At 41.6% G+C, this 25064-nt stretch overlaps 1 protein-coding gene across 2 annotated transcripts in view; it reads left to right on the top strand.

Annotated features, from left to right (window-relative positions):
* LOC122796566 (F-box/LRR-repeat protein 2-like) overlaps positions 1 to 25064 on the top strand; it is a 1765375-nt gene that overhangs the window by 660618 nt on the left and 1079693 nt on the right. For both annotated transcript variants that reach the window (XM_044065149.1, XM_044065150.1), the window contains exon 4: positions 656 to 730. In XM_044065149.1, coding sequence (XP_043921084.1) covers positions 656 to 730 — 75 coding nt within the window. The remainder of the gene's footprint in view (positions 1 to 655; positions 731 to 25064) is intronic.

Raw genomic sequence — 25064 nt, 5'->3', positions numbered from 1 at the left:
CCTTGGAAGGCTAAATATATAGAGCGAGTGTTTCACTGACCTTCCAGTAGCTTCTAAGATATAGGTTGAAAAAAAAAACACTTGTGATATGAAATTTTAATCTAGCTTGGATTATAGTTATTGATAATAGACCATGCTTCGAAAGGCAACATAACCAGTATAAAAAATAAGAATATTGATATTACATGTTTACTTAAGCCGCTGCAGTTTAGAAAGTTAATTCAGTGTACCTTGCACTTTCACCAAGAAAAAACTGTGCTGAATCTCTCCAAGGCATAAAGATGTTAGATATATATACTATGCATAAATTAAAGAACTGTCAGTATGTAAATACAGTTTATGTTTTGACGATGTTGAGCAACACAGAGCAGCATATATATGCATACAGTTGATTTATTACATTAATTTTCTGCTGTAATGTGCAAGTACAATAAATGTATATGTATAGACATTGACTAATTTGGCTATCATACTGTTGATCAATCACGTGTGAGTAATTGTATACTGTGAACTGCTGTGTTATCTGTAACATGAATAGTGAGGCCCAGGTTGTGGTTGAAATGATTCTGTAGACCCGCTCACCAACCTAATTAACAAAGTAAGTAAACAAATAAATAAATGTTTTGTATGACCATGATGTTGTACTTATTTGTAGGCATGGAATGTCCTTGCATTAGATGGAAGCAACTGGCAGAAAATAGATCTATTTAACTTCCAGACAGACATACAGGTAAGGATTTATTACATTATTATCAATCAGTATTTGAATATTCTTTCATTTTATTTTTAATTAGAAATTAGACTGGAATAATAAGTAGTAATGTGAGGTGTTTTCATACTAGAAAAAAAAAGCAATGATGTTAATGTAATTTGACAATGAAAATAATAATATCTGTGTATTACGTAACTTGGTGCATAAATTGCCAGTCCAGCATTTCTCCCCATCCCCTAATGTCTTCTGTGCTTTAATATTAAAAAGATTGTAAAAATTGTCATTTTCCATACACGGATGCCAGAGACTGTTACGTGTGTAGATACTTTAATGGTTCATGCATGATTTATGTGTGATTACACATCCATTAAAGTCTGTGGACACACTTCATGTTAGCCCTAAGGTGGCATCATGTTAGGATAGCCTAAATTTGTTTGGGCCATGGTTTTAACAAAAAGCTTATAAAACTTTATGAAAATACTCTTCAGAATCATAAGCAGTAACAGCAGGGAAAATACTTTGCAGCACTCGACTCCTCAGATGCCACAAAGCCAATGTGAATGACTGCAAATCTCCTTAAGAATTGATTTATTTCAGATGATGTCAGGCCAGAATGTATGCTTCTGTTTAACTGGTCTGTGGACCGAGCAACATATTTTAATTTTTGATGTGTGTGTCTTTCTTTTTTTTCTGTGCTGTAAAAATAATGGATGCAAATTTAATTAGTTGGTTATTTTATTTTAGAACCTTATTTCAAAATAATAGCTATAAAAACCTGCACGAATTATGATAATTTTAGAAATATGCCTCTCAATATACGTTTTGACAACTAGAAGTTTTGCTGTATGAGAATTACATTTCTGATGCCGCTGGCTTTGCAACTTCTCTTTTTGTGAATGTTTGGATTCTAAAATATAGCTGCATCATACTTGAGCTGTCTTTTTAGAATAACAGGGTACAGACTTGAATTAGGAATCTGGCAGGTGTTTTGAGTGTAGATCTGCTGCAGTAATTAAAGGGGAATGGAATCTAAAGGCAATTATTGTTCATTAGCAGAAGCTGTCCGGTTCGATTCCCAGTTAGAGCGTCTTCTTCGTGGAGCCATGCGTGAATGGGCGTACCTTCGTTGAAGGTTGTGCATCAGGGCTGGTAACTCGACACGTAAAAATCAATTACCAATCATTAGCGGACCGGCGTTCCGCTGTGGCGACCCCTAACCAGGAAAAGCCGAAAGACACAAAAGCAGAAGTAGTGTGTAATGCCGCTGACTATGAGGAGAGGATAATAAGTTGCAAGGAATATTCCTCAAATCAAAGAGAACCCCTACCCATAGTAATATTTACTGTGGTTATACTTAGTTACGTCCATTACAGGTCCATATTCTGGGATTTACCCCACCACAAGTATCAGTACCTGGCATCAGATTTCTCTGTTATTATTGTGCCTCTGACATCAGTATACAAAACATGGAATTACCTCTCTGTATTCCTTTTTGTTCTTTCCTTCCATTGAAAAGAGTTCAAGTATAGTCATTACTGTATTACTCCCTTTGCTACCTACCATTTTCAAGAAAGAGATATCAATTCTGAGGATTATTTTGGAATGTTTTTTGGTCCCTGTATACTCAACGATTCTGGTTGGATGTATCGTGAATTTTTTGGGCATGATATTTGGTCATTTACTTGTAAACCTTCCTTAAACATTTCTCCCAACTTCAGCAAAGAAGCAGTTGCATCTTAAATTTTAATGAAAAAAAATGTTTTAATGTCACTTTTTATGAAAAAAAGTACAACTCTCACTTTTATACAGAAATGCATTTTGTCAGTATGATGTTTATAACAACACTGTGTTTGTTTTGATAGTTTTTAAACCTGCTACTCCAGTGAGGATTCTACCTACACTGTTATTTTAAACTGAACATTTTGTAGATGATGTAGTTGGATTGCTGATTGTCATTCTGACCTTAATGTGACCCTCCCTACAAATGTTATCTATGTATTACTTTCTGATTTATTGTAAAATTCATGGTTTAATACACCTAAGTACTCAGTAGTGTATATTGCATTACAAAATCTAATATCCCTAAAGACAAGGTGACAACAGCATCTTGAAAATGTGGATGCTTGCCTGCATTTGTAAAACTGTGTTTTGTTGTTATATTTTAAATGTTAGAAGTGCAGCTTGTTTTAATCTTAACATCATAACACATATATATGATTCTGATATTTATTTACATGGTTCACTATCCAGAAGATAAAATTAAAAAAAAACTGAGCAGCCCAAGAGCTGTGTAACCCATATCTCTGAAAACTTTGAAGGTTCAGAAAAATGTATTGTAGCAGTTGGAGAATGCACTTAGTTGGTGAATCCAACTATAAAAATATATAATAGCTTAATCTAATCATCATATAATGTGTGTCATTGCATAGAAGTTTAAATTTCAGAATGAAGAAAACACACTGAATCCCCTCGGGTCTTGGGAAGCATACACAATCACCAAAACTGCTGAAAAAAACGGAGCATTGAATTTTTTAAAAATGTTTAATCGACAATCCAAAACAGTTTAGCGCTTTCACTCAAACAGTTGAGCTTCATCAGAACTAATAATCACTTCAACAAACTAACTTATATACACTTTTTGGCGCCAACATAGATTCAAAATTTTAAAGATTTAAAGATACAAAACCCTTATGATAATACTGATAAAATCTATCATATACCAGCATTTAATAACTACACAAATGCATATACAAATACAAATTATGTAAAAATTATGTAAAAATTACATTGAAGTAAAATTACTAAAATTGTAGTATATAATATGTAATGTGTGTCGTGCACTAACCACCACACTCATATTATTCTATTCTAAAAGTGAAATATAAAATATAGTTATATATCACAACATATACTTGATACTTATTAAATCATTACATATTATATACTACAATTTTAGTAATTTTTACATAATTTGTATTTGTATATGCATTTGTGTAGTTATTAAATGCTGGTATATGATAGATTTTATCAGTATTATCATAAGGGTTTTGTATCTTTAAATCTTTAAATTTTTGAATCTATGTTGACACCAAAAAGTGTATATAAGTTAGTGTGTTGCAAGTGATTATTAGTTCTGATGAAGCTCAACTGTTTGAGTGAAAGCGCTAAACTGTTTTGGATTGTCGATTAAACATTTTAAAAAATTCAACGCTCCATTTTTTCAGCAGTTTTGGTGATTGTGTATGCTTCCCAAGACCCAAGGGGATTCAGTGTGTTTTCTTCATTCTGTAGTTTCCACACGCTGACAGTCGGTTTATAGCATTCTTAGAAGTTTAAATTTGAGAGAAGGAGCTTAACATAAATTTGGTGGCAGGTCATTCTGCTAAAGAAATGTTATAGTTTTATTCCTGATGTAATGCCAACTCGCTATGGTTGTATTCTAGACTTGTATCCCTCCTGTTTAAAATAAATGTTCCTGTCCCAATGAAAACCAAGAGTGTGTCAATGAAATGCTTGTGAAGCTCTGAGTTTGATAATCCCATGCCACTGAACCTTTAAAAAAATTTTTTTTTTTTGCGAAACTTTGTATAATTGAGCATTCATAAAAATATATGTAAGATTACCATTCTGTCCTTTATTATTTATTTATTTACATTTGTTGACCGGGAGAGTCCGACTGGACACAGGTCCGTTTTCAGCGGTGGCCCGGGAAGAAAAGCTCCACATTAAGTATTACTTGCATCATACAGTTAAAAAACATAGCATTTAAATATAGACATTAGTCCAGCTGGGGACGTAAGACAAGAATAAAACATAGATGTAAAACAGCTGTAGAACATAGTACAATTTTAAAATATGTTTACATATACTAAACATGGTTGCAAATGTAGTTGAGATTCATCCGTGAACAATTGATACAATCTGTTTTTGATGTACATAACGGCCATTAGCAGTTGTTGCTACAAGAAGTTAGTATGGTAGGTAGCTGGGAACATGATTAGCCAAGCTTGCTACGAGTAGGTTTTTGTTAGGGGGCCGAGAGAGGTAGTGGGTGGGTGGAGGGGATGGTATGGGGGGGGGGGGTGCAAGGGCATATCTGGCAAGTTTTTAAGTGTGATTTTAGTAAGGATTTGAAGTGTTTGCAAGAAGTTACAGAGGTAATTGAGGATAGGAGGGAGTTCCAGAGTTTGGCTGTAGTGCAGGAGAATAATGCTTCTCCAGCAGAATTATTGGCTGTTGTGACCTGTAGGAGGTTTTTGTGGCTGGATCTTAGTGGTCTCGTGGTTATGTAGGGTTGGAGTAGATTCTGGAGGGATGGGACTTTTAGTGGTTGATTTATTAGTTTGTGGGCGAGTGCAAGTTGGTACCATTGAAGAAGGTGGGGGAGCTCTAGCCAGCTCAGTTCTGCTAGTGAGAGACAGTGGTGAGTACAGTAGGAAGCCCCTGTGGTGAATTTGGTGATTTTCTTGTAGCAGGTTTCGAGCTTATTTAAGTCGCAATGTTTAAGGTTAGTAAATATCGGAGAGGTGTAGAGTAGGGTAGAGATAAGATGAAAATTTGCTACCGAAATTTTAGCTGCTTTGGTAAGTAGTTGCTGATTTCTATATAATGCTCCTAGTTTTTGTGCACTTTTTTAATGGTCTTGGAAATGTGAATGTCAAAGTTCAGTTTATTGTCTATTTCTACTAGTAATTTGGTGTGTTCTGCAGGATGGATGGTGGTGGTGTCTTTCGTTGTGATGTTAAAGTGAGATCTTTCCAGGGTACGTTTGGTGGGTTGGAAGATTAGTAATTTTGTTTTGTTTGGGTTGTGTATTAGGTGGGCATCGGATAACCAAGTTTCAGTAGAAGAAAATGCTTCCTGTGTGACTTTTTGCAGTTCAGGTAGGGAGTGTGCTGTGCAGATGGTTGAGTCATCTGTATATTGTATGAGTGTGCCATGTGTTGTGGCTGAGGCTAGATTATTGGTGAAAGTAGAGAAGAGTAAGGGTCCCAGGATGGACCCTTGGGGAACCCCTATGGAGACTGGTAGTTTGGGGGATAGGTTGTCCTGCCAAACAACTGCTTGTTGGTGGTCAAATAGGTAACTCTGAAACCAGTTGATGACTGGTTGAGAGAAGGATAGGTTATTGAGAAGAGAGATGAGTTGTTTGTGTGGGACCATTTTTAAAGCTTTAGAGAGCTCTAGGAAGGTAGCTGAGGAGAGATAACCTGAATTTTTATTTTGTAGGATAGTGTTAGAGAAAGAGAGTAAGGCGGTGGTGGTGCTATGGTTAGGTCGGAGACCATGTTGTGTGTTAGAGAGGAGGTTGTTAACAAGGAGGTGATCTGAGACTTGAGAATGAATGCATCTCTCTAGTATTTTGGAGAGTGGCGAGAGAATAGCTATGGGGCAGTAATTGGTTAGATCTGTGGAGGGGCCTCCTTTGTGTAGGGGAATTATGTGCGAGACTTTCCATAGTGTGGGCATAACTTTCTGACAGAGATCTGTTAATCAAGCGTGATACTGGGTAGGCTAGAGTGTCAGCTGCAAGTTGAAGGTATTCACTTGGGAGGTTGTCTGCTGCTAATCTGGTGGTTTTAAATTTAGTTAATAGTTTTTTTATTTTGGAGATAGGAGGAGGAGAGAAAGAGAAGCTAGTGCGGAGATTGTTAGTTGTAGTTGATGGTGTGGGTTTATGGGGGGGGGGGGTTGTGTTGTCTAGCTAGTGATAATATGGTTTGTGTGAAGTGATTGTTGAAAGAGGTAGCAATATTTTCGGAAGACTGAGTTAAGTTATGAGTGGGTGTACTTACTTTACCTGGGTGGAGGATGGAGTTTATTGAGGACCAGAATTGTTTGGGGTTATGTTGGGAGGAGGTAAGGGCAGACTGGTAGTATTGGATTTTGTCCTGTATTTTGGGCTTTTTGGTTCTGTTGTGTAGTTCTAGGAATTTTTGCCTAGTAGAGGGGGTTTTGGTTTTGCGTCAGTTATCCCAGGCTTTATCCCTTTTTTCATTTCAGACTTGGCATTTTTTCGTAGCCATGGGGATGACTGGGCTCTAGTTTGGGAATGTTGTATGGGGGCATGGTAATTAAGGATGCTTAGGAATGTTTTATTAAAGTAGTCAACTGCGTCATCTAGTTTGAGGTATTTTAGAGGTTGCCAGTTCCAATCTTTTAGGGATGAGCTGAATGAGAGAGGGTTGAAGTTAGTTTTTTTACGTATTTGACGGTAGATGATGGGTTTCGCTTTATAAAAGTGTTTTCTTAGTAGGAAGGTTGGGGTGTGATCATGGTTTTGCGCCAGTTATTCCAGGCTGTATCCCTTTTTTCATTTCAGACTTGGCATTTTTTGTAGCCATGGGAATGGCTGGGTTCTAGTTTGGGAATGTTGTATGGGGGCATGGTAATTAAGGATGCTTAGGAATGTTTTATTAAAGTAGTCAACTGCGTCATCTAGTTTGAGGTATTTTAGAGGTTGCCAGTTCCAGTCTTTTAGGGATGAGCTGAATGAGAGAGGGTTGAAGTTAGTTTTTTTGTGTATTTGACGGTAGATGATGGGTTTCGCTTTATAAAAGTGTTTTCTTAGTAGGAAGGTTGGGGTGTGATCACTGAGGCTGTCAGATAAGCAGCCTGCTATATATGACTGGGGGCTCTTATTGACTAGTATCCAATCAAGGGTAGTGTGTTTGTTGGAGTTATTTATCCTAGTTGGTGACTGACTAGTTGGGTGAAGCCATGAAGGTTTACATGATGGGTTGGGTGGTTGCTAGAGCAGGATTGCCAGTCAGTGTTGAAGTCTCCTAGAATTAAAGTTTCTTGGGGTAGGTGGTGTGTAGTCCAGCTGAGGAGGTTTTCAAGTGGAGGGATGTTGTGGCCAGGTGGGAAGTAACAACCTATTATGTTTAGGGTTTTATTTTGGTTTATTTTAAGGTTGGTATATATTATTTCTTCCTTACCTATTTGGGGAGCTGCTAACTTTAAGATCTGGATGTCTAGATGCTGCTTAAATATTATAGCTGTACCACCTCCTTTTTTGTTTAGTCGATCTACTCTTAGTATATTGTAACCGGCAAGTTCTTGGCTGCTGTTCATGCCTGAACTTGGCTTGGCCATATGTCCATGTTCACTCTGGGGAGTTTTGGTTGCGGCATATTTTCAATGACATAAAATCTCCCAGTGCTTGAGTAACATCTCTGATTTTACATGTGGTGTAATGCTTACTCGATAGATACATGTTTTGGCCATGTGTTGCTTTTCTCAGCCTGAACAGAGGTCCGGTTCTCAACATTAATGGTGTGAAGTGCAACATGCCAGATTGTGACAGTGAAATGCCAGCAGAACCAATCAATTCTGTGTGGCTTCTACCCCTACATAGATTTAACTTGCTATATGTCAACCCCCTTTGACAGGCCTTAGCTAAACTTATGAGGAATGAGACAGTCAAATAGAAAATGCATTTAAGATTGCCATTCCACCTCTAAGAACTTAAATGAACCTCAGTGCTGTATTTGAATTGCCATATTACCATCCCTAGTATAGAGAGTTTTGGTAGTGACATATTTGCAGTGACAGAAGCAGTCCTTAATCTGGGGAAATAGTATCCTCTGTTTATGGGAGTAATACCAACTCAATGCGTATTTTTCTGGGGACATGTAGTATTATATCCTCTATCATGAACACAAGGTTTGCCACCCTCATGAAAAACAAATATAATGCATCTTAGCCAGTTGTCACATCCATGTGAGCTTCCATTTGGTATGTGCTTAAGCAGAGCAATCTCTAAGGAACCTTTTGGCTTTTTATAATAAAATTGCTGTGGAGCACATTTGACTGGTATACTGCACTTGGGCTGTGATTTCTGCTGTAAAATACTGTCACAGAGTTCCATCTAGAAATGTTAATGCTGTTTTACCCCTGGCACTGCTGGTTTATTTCAATTGCATATCACAATAACTATAAATGTCTCATAGTTAGATAGCTGCATATTTTAACTTTTATCCAGGGCTAGCTAATACAGGTAAGTTCTGTATATATATATATATATATATATATATATATATATATATATATATATATATAAATATATATATATATATATATGTGTGTGTGTGTGTGTGTGTATATATATATATATATATATATATATATATATATATATATATATATATATATATAAAATTTTATATAGCCAGCATAAACAGAATTTCATAGGTTCATAGATTAGTACTAGGCTAACTGCCCTTGTGAGCCATTTTAAGCCTAGCCAATTATCCCTTGTGAGACTTGAACCCTGCACCTTGTATTTGTAAGGCAAATACCTTAATTATTAGGCCACCCTCCCAACCACATTTCACATAACTTTCCTTACATTAACCTCAATATTTAGTTTTGTAATCTGTTCTGCTATAATGCTAAAGCTTCAGATTTCACTTCTTGAAATTGAAATAATAGTGGCGACCCCTAACCGGGAAAAGCCGAAAGACACAACAACAACAACATAATAGATATTGTGAAACATCCCAAAAGAGAGATGCATAGATTTTTTTCCCTAAGGACAACATTAATTGTTCCGTGCTTAGTGACAAGCTTCTTTTATATAACATGGAATGAAAAAAAAGTATGTTATGTCTGAAAATCAGGTACATTGAAATTTATGTGTGTAAATCATACCTCTCAACCCAGAGACATTAATAATCTGGACAAAGATCCAGGAAAAGTAGGTACAGCTAGCCAAAAATCTGGATACCGACGTAAAATGTGTGTGCATAATAATATAACTCCACCCTCTCCACTGGAATTGTGACAAACCAACATTCAAATGATTGTGAAAATGTTCCCCAATTTAACACTAACTCTGAAAATATCCATTCCACACAGAAACGCAAGTTAAAGTCCCTTTACAACATTAAGCAAATCTTAATGGAAGAAGTAGGTATGTAAAACACTTTGCATTCAACTTTCTGCTCTACCACTGGCATCCTGTTAGCTGCACCTTTACATAAATTCATTAGAATCAGTAACTGTAACACCATGCAAAAAAAAAAACTGTGTACTGCATTCATTTTAGTAGGAAACTAAAATCTGTCATAATAATCAATGGTATAACAAGCTGTGATGATGTATTGCCAGATATGCCAGGAGAAGGGCAGTGAATGTATAACATATGGCAGCACAGCTAGCTGGAATTTGGTAAAGAATTATATGTCATTTGTATATCAAACTGGTTTGTATAGATGATTGTGTTGAAAATATATTTGTAAAGATGCTTGTGTCAAAAATGTACAACAGTAGGTCCTGCTGGACAGAAAAGAAATATACATGCATGTAATAACCGATTAAATGTATGCGTCATAACTGTTGAAATGAATATATTGTAACAGAGGATATTGGAAGAGAAGAGGTTAATCACAGTCCAACTGCAGCTAGCTTAGGGGGAAGGGAATAAATGTACCCCAGAAGCAATAAAGGTCAGTAAATTTTTCCACAATTTACAGAGGGCAATAACTTTATTAATATATATATGAAGCAGTATGACCAAGGGCTCTGGCTATAGTTCCTGACCCCCTTACTCCATGGTAAAGCTGTAACTAATGTCTCTAAATTGTCTGATACAGTAGAGAGTTGATTATCTGAACACGGATTATCCAAAATGTCAGTTATCCAAACTCAGCCTTCCAAAGTTTTTGGGTAGGAAAACTCAAAATCTGAATATGTAAACATTATACAAGACTAGTATACATATTCCCTTGTACATGTCTTTTGACCTTGTAGCCCTCTTGTGTGTGAAAAATATTCTTTATTTTCCACTGAAATTGCTGAATGGTTAAAAGTGTATACCCTGTGTACAGAAAATATAAGATTTTAAAAGTTTTTTTGTCCGGTTCAGTATATGTTTGATTATCTGAACTACCGTAGGTCCCAATTAGTTCAAATAATCGACTCTCTGCTGTATTGATTGTTTAAACTATGATAAAGTAAAGAAGAGTGTACTTTAATGTTTTAAGTTAACATCTGAAACTTATAGAAAAAAGGTCTGTGAGCATAGAAGCAAGGCACATGAAAGTGGGTGTGATTATATTGCTGAGTTAAGCGTGTATTTTCATAGGTAGGTGAGTGGGTGTCAGGTCACCACATTTGAAGGGCTGGCAGACGTTTGGTGAGGGAACACGCCCTTAGCACTTTGCCTGAGGACATGAGAATCTGGTTGGCAGACTGAGAGTGTAACTCTGCAGATGAGCTGGGGAAAAGGGGGATCTCTACTTATTGAGCAGGGCGTCACTGGACAGGAAGGGGATACCCAATGCTGCACATTGGATATAAGGGAATCCATGGTGGCAGCCTAAACCACTCCGACAGAGTCCACCAGTAACGGGGGAAGCCACTAGTTCAGGTACATGACCAGGATCAAGAGTTAAATGTTCTAAATGTAACCAGTGGGGCCATGTATCATATAGATGTCCACAGAGGCAAAGTGGGGAACAAAAGGTAGGGGAGCCAGCAAGTAGGAGTAACAGTATGCCAGTGGTAAGTTGCCTGGAGACAACTGGGGTACCAAACTATCACCAGATATTATATCCTATCTTAGTGGATGGAAAATGGGCCACTGTTAAGAGAGAGACAGCTTCTGACATAACCATTGTGAAGCCCGCAGTGGTTAGAGGACCAGTACTTATTTGGGCAGTCGACTCCTGTCAGAGCTTTATGAGGGACCCCATTCCAAATCCCTTTGGCCAGGGTTCACCTTGACTGGGAGGGTGGAAAAGGAAAGAAACAAGCAAGTAGATATGTTTGAGGATATCCCTACAGATGTATTGATACAGAATGATTTTGATAATGCAGTACCTTGTGTGCATGGAGTTACATGCAGTCAAGCTTGGAGACAGGCATGTGGGTCTGGTAACCTGGGGAAGACCCAGACAGATCTCACACCTGAAGGCAGGGCTGGTACCCTGTAGCAGTGAGCATGAAGGTGAGCCACAGCTGCTGGTAGATACTGGTTTCCCTTGAACAGGGTGACTGCAATGGCAGAAGTGAATGGTAGTACCCATGCTGACAGTGAGGCACCGCTGTCAGAGGATACTAGACTTCCTGTGGAAGGGGAGCTGGAAGGAGTTACAAAGATAGAGCTGAGACAGGCTAAGCTCTCGGACCCTACACTGAGAGGCTTAAGGGGAGGTAGCTAGGGAGGTGCCTGATTCTGAAGGAAAAGGGGAGTCTGTATACTGGAACAAAGAGTTCTGGTGTAGAGAGTAGACCCCTAAGGGAGGACTAGAGGGTGAGGTAATACAGCAGTTGGTAGTGCCTAGAGCCTACTGTCTGGCACTTCTAGCCGTAGCCCATGATATTTCTTTTGCAGGTCATATGGGCATAAAGCATACCAAGAGATGTATTATGCAGAACTTTTACTGGCCTGGGATTGCAAGGGATGTAACAGGGTACTGCAGGACCTGTGAGCAGTGCCAGAAAGTAGGCAAGGCAGGAGACAAGGTCAAGGTTCCTTTGATGCCTTTGGTTGTGATTTGAAGAGCCATTTCAGAGGGTACCTATTGATATTGTGGGGCCTCTGAGTACCCAAAGTTCCACAGGGAAGAAGTGTATCCTGGTGGTAGTAGATCGTTACTAGATATAACGAGGTGGTGGCTCTGTCCTCCAGTAAGGCAGAGAATTTGGCAAATGCTTTGTTAGAAATTTTCAGCAGGGTAGGTTTCCCAAGAGAATTACTGACTGACAGAGGTGCCAATTTCATGTCAGACTTGTCTGTGAGAGCGCTGTGGAGTGAAGCACCTAAAGACCACCCCTTACCATCCTGCTTGCTCTGAATAGTGCTGATCTCTGACTGCATTGTATTTTGAATTGAAGCTTTTCATTTAAGGTTTGTTCACTTCCTTTGTGTCTTATCCTAGTATTACATTTGTTTTGTTTTAAGTTTTCTGTTCTTTTGGAGTTTTAAGAGTTCATGGCTAGGGTCAGTTAAAAAAATTAGCAAAGAATTCCTTTGCAAACAGTGAATAACATCAGTTAATTAGTGGGAGGAGCTGAGAAACAGCATTGCTCTTTTATTTAGAAATATCTCTATTTGGCTGAAGTGTTTGGCCTGCTTACTCTGAAAATTGCTGATCTTTGGCTGCATTTTTCCCTTCCACCCACTCAATTCTTGTGTTCTGAAATTTGGTGACTTTTGACTTACCCGCCTCACTACTGTAAATCTCATTTTGGACACTCCTCCCAGTCCAGTCTCATCAGCTCATTCTACTGAGTACAGAGAGAGCATTTGGGAAGGCCCACCCCCTTAGTTTCTCAACCTTGAATTATCTTGCTTCCTCCCTTCCCACTTAACCTAAAAATTGCATTTTATTCAGCTGCTTTTACTGTATTTGTGTTTCTTCCTACTTTATTACTTTATTTTGCTTTTGCTGTTTGTTCTTACAAGTATTCAATTGCATATATTCTGCATTTATTACTGCTTTTTAGTCACCTGATTAAATTGTAACTGTTATTCTAAGCCTTTTTGTTTAAGCATTTAGGCTTCAGGCCAGTTGTTTTAAATTAGGAAGGTTTGTGGTCTATACTCCTGTGGCAGGAGAGGTAGCTTACTTCCTTCTAAGTTAGATATTGCTGGTTGAAGGCTTAGTGTGTCTATTACTCTAAAAGTATCTTTGTTCTGGTATAAGCACTCTGGCTTCAGGTCAGCTATTTTACATTAAGAAAGTTTGTGATCTACACTCTTGTGGGAGGAGAGGGTAGATTCTCCCCTTCTGAGCTGGGAATTACTGGTTGAAGGCTAATTGTGCCTGCTTATTTAAACAGTTTTTTTTCTGAAATTGGTGCACTTTGTTTGCTGTAGCATAGATAGGTTCAGAACTGCAGAATCTAGCTCTGTTTGTATAACTTGCTCACTAAACCAGACCGTCTTTTGTTGGAGAGTGTTCCCCTACACCCTAGTGGCAGAAGTGTGCAGTTAGAACTTGTTAGATTGAAGGTTGCTAGAACAGGGCTCAGTTTTGAGATTTCTTAGTGGTTAATTGGTTAACTTGTTTAACTCAGTTTGCTCTTGTTCGCTACTGTTTAAGTGTGTATGTGTTCCCTGTGTTAAATCAACAGAGTTTAAATATCTTTAGCATAGTCTGGTTACAGGTTTTGCTGTATCCAGATCTGTTTGTGTGATTCCTTTCTTTCCTGCTATGCCATCTTGTGTTGGCTGGGTACTGTCTGCACTTAGTGGGAGTAAGTGAACTGGTTGGAACTGGTCTGGCATATAATGTTTAGTTAAGAGCTCAGGGACAAGGGTTGATTGGTCAATTCCAGTGTTTCTATTTTACTTTCATTTTTTGTGGTATTTAAACCCTGCGATTACATGGGTTTGCTCTTGGTTGCACGTTGTGCACTGCTGCTGTGCTATTTTAACTCTTTGCAAGGTATCTCAGCTGCATTTTTTCCCTTACCAGCACTCCTGTTTAAGTGAGGCTCTCCCTTGCAGCTACTATATTGATTTTATCCAGCCCTACTCACAGCTATAGGTACTCTCCTCGGATAGTACCCACTCTACTCTCCCTGGTCTCTCTTCTACAGATTCTGACAACCATGGATGGACAATTTCCTATGGTTTCTCCTGCTAGTCTGGTTGATATTGGCATCCTGAGACAGTGTAGCAACTACCTCATGTACATGGATAATCCTGTACTACTACCACCTAGGAACACAATATGTGAGAGATGCAATTACATTAAGAACCTAGAATCCTTGCTGTCTCAGTCACAAGCCAGTACAGCTGGCACGGAGAAGGTTGTCTGCACAAATACTACAAACACCACACGTCTAATACTACCCACACTTGTACAGCACACTCCTACATATGCGGAGTTTTTCAACAAAAACATACCTAAACAAAAAAAGACCTCCGTGGGAAAAACACACATGCACATAACAACCCACAGCACCAAGCACCACACATAGTAAGCACACCTGTGTCTCAATCTCTAAGGCCCAGCCACAAACCCAACATACTAATCACAGGAGACTCTATCATAAGACACAGATGTGCCCATCACCAGGCTAGACAAGGAGAAAGTCATGGTACGTTGCTTGTCAGGTGCTAGAATCCACCATATAACGCAAGCACTCAAGTCTCTTAACCGGTACTGTTATGACTCTGTCATAGTCCATGTTGGTGTGAATGACTTCAGATGTACCTCTCTGGACTTTATGAAGAGAGACATGATTGAGCTCGCTGAGTATGTGTCTCAGGCAGGTATGTCTCTAGCCTTAAGCACCATCCTACCATCACCTAGAATGATGCCTCAATACAAACAAAAAATGATTGACTTATGGCTTAGTTTCTGATGTCATTCCAAGGGAATCCAGTACCTGACAACCTGGAAGGACATGATTGAAAGACCATGATGCTTTGCCAGAGAGGGCTTTCATATGTCTCCCCTGGGCTTCAGGCTTCTGGCAAAGGCTCTTGCCACCCCCATATAGTGTCTTTTTTAGGCAAAGTCATGAGGACAAAATTACCAAATTGAAAAAGTCTCCTAAACAAAATTTAAAGGTCATGCTGCTTAAACACTAGGAGTCTTAGCATGAAACTGTGCTCATTGCAAGCATTCCTCACCCTGGAGGATGCTGACATTTGTGCAGTCACTGAAACCTGGTTCAAAGCTGCAGAGAGCATCCAGCTTTACCAGGTTACTTGTCCTACCATACTTTCAGAACCCAAACGGAGGGCTACAAAGCTGAAGGAGGTGGAGTTTCAATATTTGTCAAAGACATACATACATCCAGGCTGGTCAAACAATATGACACACAGGTGACACTCCAAGTGCAGTTAACTGTTGACAAAACACCTATTCAAATCATACCTCACTACAGACCCTCATCCATGACTCAGGACGCCCACTGCACCTATCTGGATGTAATTGAATCAATCTAGATTCAACCCTCTACCCTGATTCTGAGTGACTTTAACTACCCAAGCATAGGTTGGAAGACTGATTCTAGTCCTAACACAAATGCCCAGAGATTCCTTGAGTTCATGAGTGCCAGTGCATTGGATCAGCTGGTCAACACCCCCATGAGAGGTGAAAATATCCTGGACCTGGTACTAGCCAACATGAGTAGCCACTGTAGCACCCCTGTAGTGTCATCCTCCTCGGTAAGATCCAACCATAAGCGATTACTTTCAAAGTCACCATCTCCCCTGACCTGCCCCTTTCCAAGGTCAAACAAAAACACTTTTCCAAAGCTGACTACAGTCTCCTAAGAGCAGGTATAAGCAGCTTTATAGCCACCGTCCCTTCAGTTGGAACTAGCATTCATGTCCAAGCCTACACCAAAAAACTGTATGAGCACCTACATAGCTGTATGGACTCAGCAATACCTGACAGGGCCAAATCATCTTCCTCAAGGAAGAGTAAACCTTTCTGATGGACAGCAGCAATAAACAAATTCTATAATGAAAGGAAAAAAATGTATGTCCAGGACCAAGAAGGAGCAGATGCCAAGTTGGAAGCAGAAAATGTATGTCCGGGACCAAGACGGAGCAGATGCCAAGTTGGAAGCAATCTCTCCTTTGTCTGAACAAGCAGGTTCACTGGTGAAATCCTCTAAGGCTAATTTCGAGTCCATATTGGCCACATCAACTAAGGACAATCATAAGGCCTTCTTCACATATTTTCACAATCTCAAAGGTAGCACCCAAATCTACTCTGAACTGGTGATCAAGAACACCACGTACACAAACTCCATAGATATAGCCAACCTGCTGGCAGACAGGTTCAGTGAAAACTTCACCCTCTCTGTCCCCCCATCAGTAAACCAGGACATCCCCAGCACCTGCTCCCCCTCCCCTCATCAACAAAGAGGAAGTCTTTAATGCCATCTCAAAGGCAAGAAATACAGCCTCCATGGGACCTGACAACATCTCTGGCTGCTTCCTGCATTAAATCAGGCATGAGTTGTCAGCACCATTAAGCACCCTATTCAGTCAAAGCCTGTACACCAACTCCGTCCCAGCTGAATGGATCCCTCTACACAAAGGTGGAGTGTCCACCAACCCATGCAATTATAGGCCCATCAGCCTAACTAGCCTGATCTGCAGGGCCATGGAAACCATTGTCATGGACATTATAAACAAGGACATTCCCAACCTCCAAATGCCTGACCCCCACACAGTTTGGTTTTAATAAAGAGAGATCATGCCTGGTAAACTTGGTTGACTGCTTTGAAATTGTCACCAAAACAATGGACAAGGGGAAGATGGTGCACACCTCCTACCTTGACCTAGCCAAAACCTTTGACACTATTCCCACTCGGGCATAACCCCACTCGGGCATAATAGATAAACTCTCTCAGCTAGGCATTGACCAATATGTTACCAGATGGGTAGCTAACTGGCTCATTGATATAACTCACTCAGTCAAAATAGGGGGAAAACAGTGGTCTGTGGATGACCAAATTTGCAGATGACTGCAAGCTGGGTGCTGTCTTAAATTCCCCTAGTGAAGTGAACATCATTCCATAGGGCCTTGCCCAAATTAATGACTGGTGCCAGAAGCATGGCCTCAGACGAAATGCCAAGAAATGCATCATTATCCCCTTTGGGGAAAATGTTGTCTCCACTAATTATCACATTAATAATGTACTAAGCATACAATCAGTCATGAGGAACTTGGGCACCCAGGTTGATAGCAACCTGACTTTTGACAATCACGTTGGATCCATTGTAAGTAAAGCTTCCTACATGGCCCACCTCATAAGTAAGGGTATTTCATCCAGGAACAAGGAGGTCATAACATCACTGTACTCTTCTGTTATCAGACCCGTTATTGAGTACAATATCCCCTTCCACATGTACCTTGCCAAGCACATGCAGCAGAGGCTCATGATCAGGAAAATCCAGGGTCTCAAACACCTATCCTATACAGATAAATTAAAAGCCCTGTCCCTCTAGTCAGTCTCCTACAAACTGCTCAGAGGTGACCTATGTTTGGCATAAAAGGCCATCTCAGACCCAGGCTTGATGGAGTTGCTGCATATCCATAAGTCAACCTCGACTGGCGGAACCCACATGCAAGGCCTCAACCTGATCTGAGACATCAATAGAACTCATTGGTGGGATAGTTTTGTGTCCCAAACTCTCCCTTATCTGTGGAATAGACTCCCTCTCCATGTCAAGCAGAGTACCTCACTAGCCCTCTTTAAGAGGAACCTGGACAACTGGATGGTAAACAGAAAATTCACCCCTGGGAATCCACCTGTGTCCCTGCTGGACAAGGGAAACAGGTGCTGACTTTGTGGAACATAGCTGAAAGTCTTGCCTAGGCTTATACTGGCCTCTGGGCCAGTAGCCTATTATTGTCCTATGAACTGCAGCTAACTTTGAAAAATGTTCTGAAATTAAATTACTGGGCCTAGGCCATAAAGACTGTATCTTACAGATGTTCTTCGTGTTTCACTGTTGCAGTCATCACATTTGGGTTATCCCTGTCAGGGTAGCCCTCAGGCGGCCCGAATACCAGAGGCTTAGTATTTCTGCATTGGTTGCTGTCGCTTCACGACTGACGTCAGGTCGTCAGTAGTAAAAAGTAAGGCAGCCGATACCATTACATCAGTCTTCCTTGCCGTGGAACCCAAAGCAGAAGCAGTTTACACAAGTGCCAGTCAGCCGCTACCTAAGTTTCGTCTACCGAATTGAAGCTGAAGTTTTCTAAAGCTAAGTACCCCATTGGGGATCCTTTTTTCTTGCACTAACCGATGTCAGCAAAAGTTAACAATTGTCTCACCTATGGAAAGCAAATAGCACACCAAGACTTTCATTCTTACTGCGTCACTTGTTTAGGCCTAGACCACAATGTCCCCCATTGTCGCTTCCGTGCTTTTTTCAACGCCAGAAGTATCTGTTGTCGGGCCCTTATTGTAGCTAGATATTTTCGCTTACACTTGAACTCCGGTATGGCTTCTGTAAGCCATCCAACAGCAGATCTTCTGAAAAGACGTAAAGATAAAGACAGAGACAGACTGCACAGGTCCAAACCTACTGGTGATGCTCCCATTAAGCTAGTCATCAGTTCACCAATCCTCAATGAGGTGCTTTCGCAGCATGTGATGCCCGCATCTGTGGATTTGCAGGCTGCTACTGAGACCCTTTTGGAGTCTGGTATGTCGCAAAACTCTTCGACTAAGGATCCTATGGTCGTCTCTACTTTGGATGGGTCTGGAGCCGCTGAGCGGGCACCTGCTTCCAAGGAAGTCGTTTGCACTACCGATTCTTGACACAAACTGACATCTTGTTTTGCGACTACCGTTCTTTTGAAAACGAGTTTCTTAGGCCCAGGGTATGAACCACACCCAAGAAACTGACAACCCAGTCTCAGGTACCTGCTTCCTTGCCTCAGTCTCAAATGCTTAAAATGGTGGAAGACCTTATCATTCTGATCAGGGGAAGGCAAGCTACCCCCTCCAAAAGGAAAAGAGATCTGTCTCCTGTAGTTTTGTCTGAACAAGAGTCAGAGGACTCTGATGCATCCGAATATGAAGACATGCAACCCTTCTCTACTTATGAGGATTCTGATGCAGAGAATTCCATTCCTTCAGCCTCTACCCCAGAGGATTTTTCCTTTGGGGAAACCATTCATACCTTAAGGGAGCATTTCCAATGGGAGAGTCAGGACTACCCTCAGTCCAAAAAGTGACTCAGGGAATTCTTAGATCTTCCAAAACACAGACCCCTGGCCATCCCCACAGTCCTGGATGTTGTGGAGGATGTTTCCTTGGAATCCAGCTTGACTCCTGACGCCCTCCCTCCTGCACCTAGAAAACCAGACCAGTACTATAGAGTACCTGACTCTCACAAATTTCTTTTTAAAAATCCTACTGCTGACCCTGAGGTAATTTCTCAAGGACCAAAAGGGATTAAAGCAACCTCTGCTAAGAATCCCACCTCCTCAGATAGGGATTCCCGAGCACTAGACAGATGGGGTAAAAAAGAATACACCTCAGCTGCTCTTGCCATCAGGGCACTAAATTGTTAGTCCCATATGCTAAAATTTCAGCAACATACCCTGGAACTACTCTAACAAAAACATGTCTTACTTTCCTGCTTGTGCAGAATCTAGAGTTACAAGAGTTAACGCATTCTGCAAGTCAAGTAACTAAACACACCTTGCACTGTGGTTTTGATGCCATAGAAGCTTCTTGCAGGGCAGCAGTCACCAGATCTGTCATTAGAGGGCATGCATGGCTTAAGGGACAGCCCTTGCCAGACCATATCAAATCTAAATTGTTGGCTGCCCCTTTGCACAGAGACAACTTATTTGGCACTAAGGCAGAAGAGGTCTTAAAAAAGATGGAAGAAAAAGGAAAATCTATGCAGACAGTTAAGGATTTCTTACAGGTCCAGCCACCCAGATTTACCAGGCATTGTCCCACCAAGCACTGGTCCTTTCCTGCTCCCAGCCCAGACCCCCCCCCCCCCCCCACCCAGGCAGCAGCTACAGGGAATGCAGAGGTAAGCAGTGGACTACCTCCACTTCAAAACCAGGGAGTTCTAAGCCACCCTCTTATGATAAGAACTCACAATGACTCACCTCCCCCACCCCATCCCTCTGCCCACCTTCACTTACCCCTAGGAGGAAAACTCTCCTTTCACGCAAGCACCTGGGCCACCATTACCAACGACCGCTGGGTTGTCAACATAGTGTCCAGGGATACTAATTTTCTTTCCACACCCTTCCAAATCCAAAAGGGTTCCCAGATCTACCTCCAAAGTAGTGGGAAGAGGCTCAAAAGCAAGTCCTTTCCCTGCTCTCTATGAGGGCAGTAGAGCACGTTCCTGCAGAACAGATAGGCCAAGGTTTCTACTCAAGACTGGTACACAGAAACGAGGACACCTGGCTCGCCATCCTCAATCTATCCATTCTAAACACCTTCCTGGTGATCCTAAAATTCTAAATGCTCACCCTACAGCAGCTGCTACCCATGCCCTCCAAAGATGCTTGGCTAGCCACCCTAGATTTAAAAGAGGCCTACTTCCACATTCCTATCAGGGACTCATGCAGAAAATATCTCCGTTTCAGGGCAGGATCTCAGCACTTTCAGCTCTCTCCGTTTCCCTTTGGCTTATCTACTGCTCCCAGAGTTTTCACAAAATGTCTGAATCCGGCCATTGTCTTTTGCAGAAAAAGGAATATCCAGATTTACCCATATTTAGACGGCTGCCTAATTCGGGCATATAGCCTGGAAAAGCTACTCAAGCATTTGGCCTTTGTAAAGTCCTTACTAACCTCCCTAGGGTACACCATCAGTGAAAAGAAATCCAAACCGGTGCCCACACAAAGGATTATAGTACTGGGAGCAAGCCTGGACACAGCATCCCAGATGGCATTCCTTACACCAGAAAAGCAAATTTTCCTAAAAGCCTACTTCTCTCAACTAGCCACCAGACCCCAGATATCTGCAAGGAAGATCCTGCAAGCTCTGAGGTTCATGGCATCTTGCATACTACTCATTCCATATGCCAGACTGCGTATGAAGAAACTTCAGTGGTACCTAAAAAGCCTTTGGTGTCAATACTTTCAAGACCTGGAGAAACTTATACCTATAATTCCTTGCCTCAGAAAAGATTTTCTTTGGTGGGCAATAGCATGCTCCCACAACAAGACTGCCCCCCCCCCCCGCTGCCCAGACCCTCACCACAGACGCATCAGACTATCCCTGGGGTGCACACCTGGACATCAGGTGCATACAGGGCCAATGGAGCCCACAGCAAATACCTCTGCACATCAACCAAAAAGAGATGATGGCTGTCCAGCACGCCTTGATAGCTTTCAAGCCCCTTCTCTCCCTAGGGGCTCTCCTGATCAAAACAGACAGCACCACTGTGATGTGGTATATCAACAAGCAGGGAGGGACTCACTCCTACCCTCTATGCAGGCCGGCCATGACCCTTTGGCACACAGCCTCTGCCATGCAACTCCACCTGTTAGCGCAATTCCTACCAGGTTCTCTCAACTCTCTGGCAGACCAGTTGAAGCAGAAGTCTTCTGGACCCGCACGAGTGGCAACTCAACAGAAGAACCTTTACCCTGATAACTCAGAATTGGGGCACCCCGAAGGTCAACCTCTTTGCCTCCCACACCAACCATCAGCTCAGCAAATTCTGCACCAGGGAGCATCACTGCATGGCTTGGAAAGTGGATGCCCTGTCCTTCCCCTGGTTCAATCTGTCGGCTGTGCCTTTCCTCCACTACCTCTCATCCCCAGGGTACTGCTCAAAATAAAGAAGGAAAAACCAAGGACAATTCTTATAGCTCCAGACTGGCCTCTCCAGCACTGGTACCCCTTGCTGCACAGCCTGTCCCCACTGCCACCATGGCATCTTCCTCAGATTCCAAACCTCCTGACCCAGAGGGAAGGGGAAGTCATGCATCCCCAATTGCAGACACTCAGTTTGGCAGCTTGGATTATTCCCTAACCCCCAATCAATCTGGCAACCTCAGTAAACGGGTTCTAGATGTTATATGCAAGGCCAGATGCCCTAGCACTAGAAAGTCCTATGCTGAAAAAAGGAAAAGGTTCTGCACCTGGATTCAGGCTAAAGGAGCCAATATGGCACAACTCTCCCTCCCTCTCATCCTGGATTACTTAGCTGGCCTGCTACACAGTGGCCTCTCTTTTTCCCTATACAAATTCATGCCTCTGCTATCTCTGCTCATTTCCCCACTGAGCAGCCCCTTTTACTCACACCCCTTGATCAAATAGTTCCTGAGAGGGGCTAGCAAATTGAGGCCACCCAGAAGAGCACCAACCCCAAGTTGGGTCCTTAACTTTGTGTTGGAAAAGCTCACCCTACCCCCCTTCGAACCAGCTTCTTCTGCAGAGCTAACATTTCTCTCCTGGAAGACGGCTTTTCTTCTGGCCATTACTTCAGCCAGAAGAGTCTCCGAGCTGCAAGCACTCATGGCTGTGGAGCCCTTCATCATCTTCCATGCTGATAGGGTATCCCTCGGAACTAATCCATCCTTCATGCCCAAGGTGGTGTCCAGCGTGGCTCTTAACCAATACATTAATTTTTCCACCTTTTTTCCTGATCCACAAAACAAGGGAGAAAGGATCCTGCACTCTGTAGATGTGCACAGACAGCTCAGATTCTATCTAGACAGGACTAAATCCTTCAGAAAGTCTGATCCATTGCTGGCTAGCTTTGCTACAGGGGCCGAAGGCAAAGCCATATGCAAACAAACCATTTCCAAATGGATAGCACACTGCATCCATTTCTGCTACAAACAACATGGAAAGCCTCCCCCCAAGGGAGTCCGAACTCACTCCACCAGAGCAGCCTCCACCTCTGCAGCTTTCCTCAGAGGAGTCCCCACCAGGGATATCCTAGAGGCTGCCACCCGGACAGCTGTTCACACTTTTACCAAACATTACCACCTGCCTCTGTTCTCCAAATCCAGGGCAGGGTTTGCCTCTGCAGTCTTGCAGGGCATCCTAGCCAGTCCCTAGATTCCTTGACTGCCTTCACCCATTTCCTCAGCTTTGCAAATCAACCCAAATGTGATGATGCAACAGTGAAACACAAAGAACATAATATAGTTGTGTACACTTACCATAAATGTAGATGTTCAAATGTATTCACTGTTGCAGTCCTGGTTTCCCTCCCTCCATCCCCCTTTTTCTTTTCTGTCCTTACAGGGGACATATTGGTATTTATTTTCTAGTGGTGGGGTTCCTCTACCAGAACCTAGCTCCTACTTGGGGGCTCCTGACAGGTTAGGGCAAGAAAACTGATGTAATGGTGTTGGCTGCCTTAATTTATACTGCTGATGACCTGACGTCAGTCCTGAAGCAACAGCAACCAATGCAGAAATACTAAGCCTCTGGTATTCGGGCCGGCCGAGGGCTACCCTGGTAGGGATAACCCAAATGTGATGACTGCAACAGTGAATACACTCAAACATCTACATTTATGGTAAGTGTACACAACTGTACTTTCTCAATGCAGTCAGGGACAAAATGTCTGCACTAGGAAGCTTTCTGCATTGTCTTTGGGGTAAACTAATTGTTACTCTGAAAGGGTGGAGGTTTGAAATTGTTTTATGACTCCAGGATTTGCAGTAGTTCTTAGCAAGGCTCTGTGTGTGTGTATTATTGACACAAATGTGCTAACTCCTAACAGCTTCTAGCCAAGGGAGGGGTAGCATTGGAACCAGAAGTCAGATGACCAGATATATGTTATGTCATTCTGTAATCCATCACTAAAAATTATATTTTAATGCTAGGTGAGACTGAAGTCTCATTGCACCCTTTTTTGTAACATGAGAAAGATGGATCTTTCACCTACTTCAACGTGCCTTGCTCTAGTTAGTAACCAGGGAATAATAATTATTTAGATCAGTCAGGAAAATATAGTGAGATTAGTTAAGTACTGTTTTTCTGTATCTGTGTGAATCTGCTCATCTGTCTTATTTTAATATTTTCTGTGATTTAAACTGTGGTGTTTACTGTAAATAGATATATAGTATTTTCATTTTCTTTTTTTATTTATTATTATTTAAACTTTTCATTGTAGCTGGTCTTTTAGGGAATATTTTAATCATTGAGAGTACTTGTATCTATTTGGTGACTCTGTGGCCATGCCTGAAAGCCTTACTACATTGGTCAAACACTACCATTTGTATTAATATTAATTTCACTCAGTATAATCGGGTGCCTTTGCAAGAGCCTTAAAGTAGCTGGCTTTGGAGTGTCTGGTGGCAGAGTATCTACCTTATAGTCTGAGCAGAAGTGGGCATAGCTAGTAAATCTGTGGCAGCCTTTCCCAGGTGTGTGTGTGTGTGTGTGTGTGTGTGTGTGTGTGTGTGTGTGTGTGTGTGTGTGTGTGAAAATCAAATAAAATCTGAATGTATGTGTCGGCTGTTTGGAGCAGGGACATGAGTCAATGGTTTTACAGACAGGGTGCTTGAGAACATGGCTTGGACACTCTGCTGAGGTCTCAACTGTATAGCTGTGACAGTGAGGAGTCTTACTGGGGACCTGGAGGGGAGACAGAGGAATCTAGCCCCCAGAGTACCCAAGTAGTACCCAAGCTGACAGTGAGGCACCGCTGTCAGAGGATACCAGACTTCCTGTGGAAGGGGAGCTGGGAAGAGTTACAAAGCTAGTGGTGAGAAGGGCTCAGCTCTCGGACCCTGCGCTGAGAGGCTTGAGGGAGGTAGCTATGGAGGTGCCTGATTCTCAAGGAAAAGGGGGGGTCGGTATACTGGAACAAAGGGTTACTGTGTAGAGAGTGGACCCCTGAGGGAGGGCTAGAGGGTGAGGTAATACAACAGTTGGTAGTGCCTAGAGCCTACTGTCTGGTACTAGTCCA

Source organism: Protopterus annectens, chromosome 3.part0 (assembly GCF_019279795.1).
Source record: "Protopterus annectens isolate FY-2018-M chromosome 3.part0, PAN1.0, whole genome shotgun sequence".
Lineage (NCBI taxonomy): Eukaryota > Metazoa > Chordata > Ceratodontiformes > Protopteridae > Protopterus > Protopterus annectens.
The sequence above is the reverse complement of the archived record's forward strand: the minus strand, read 5'-3'. Positions and strand labels throughout refer to the sequence as shown.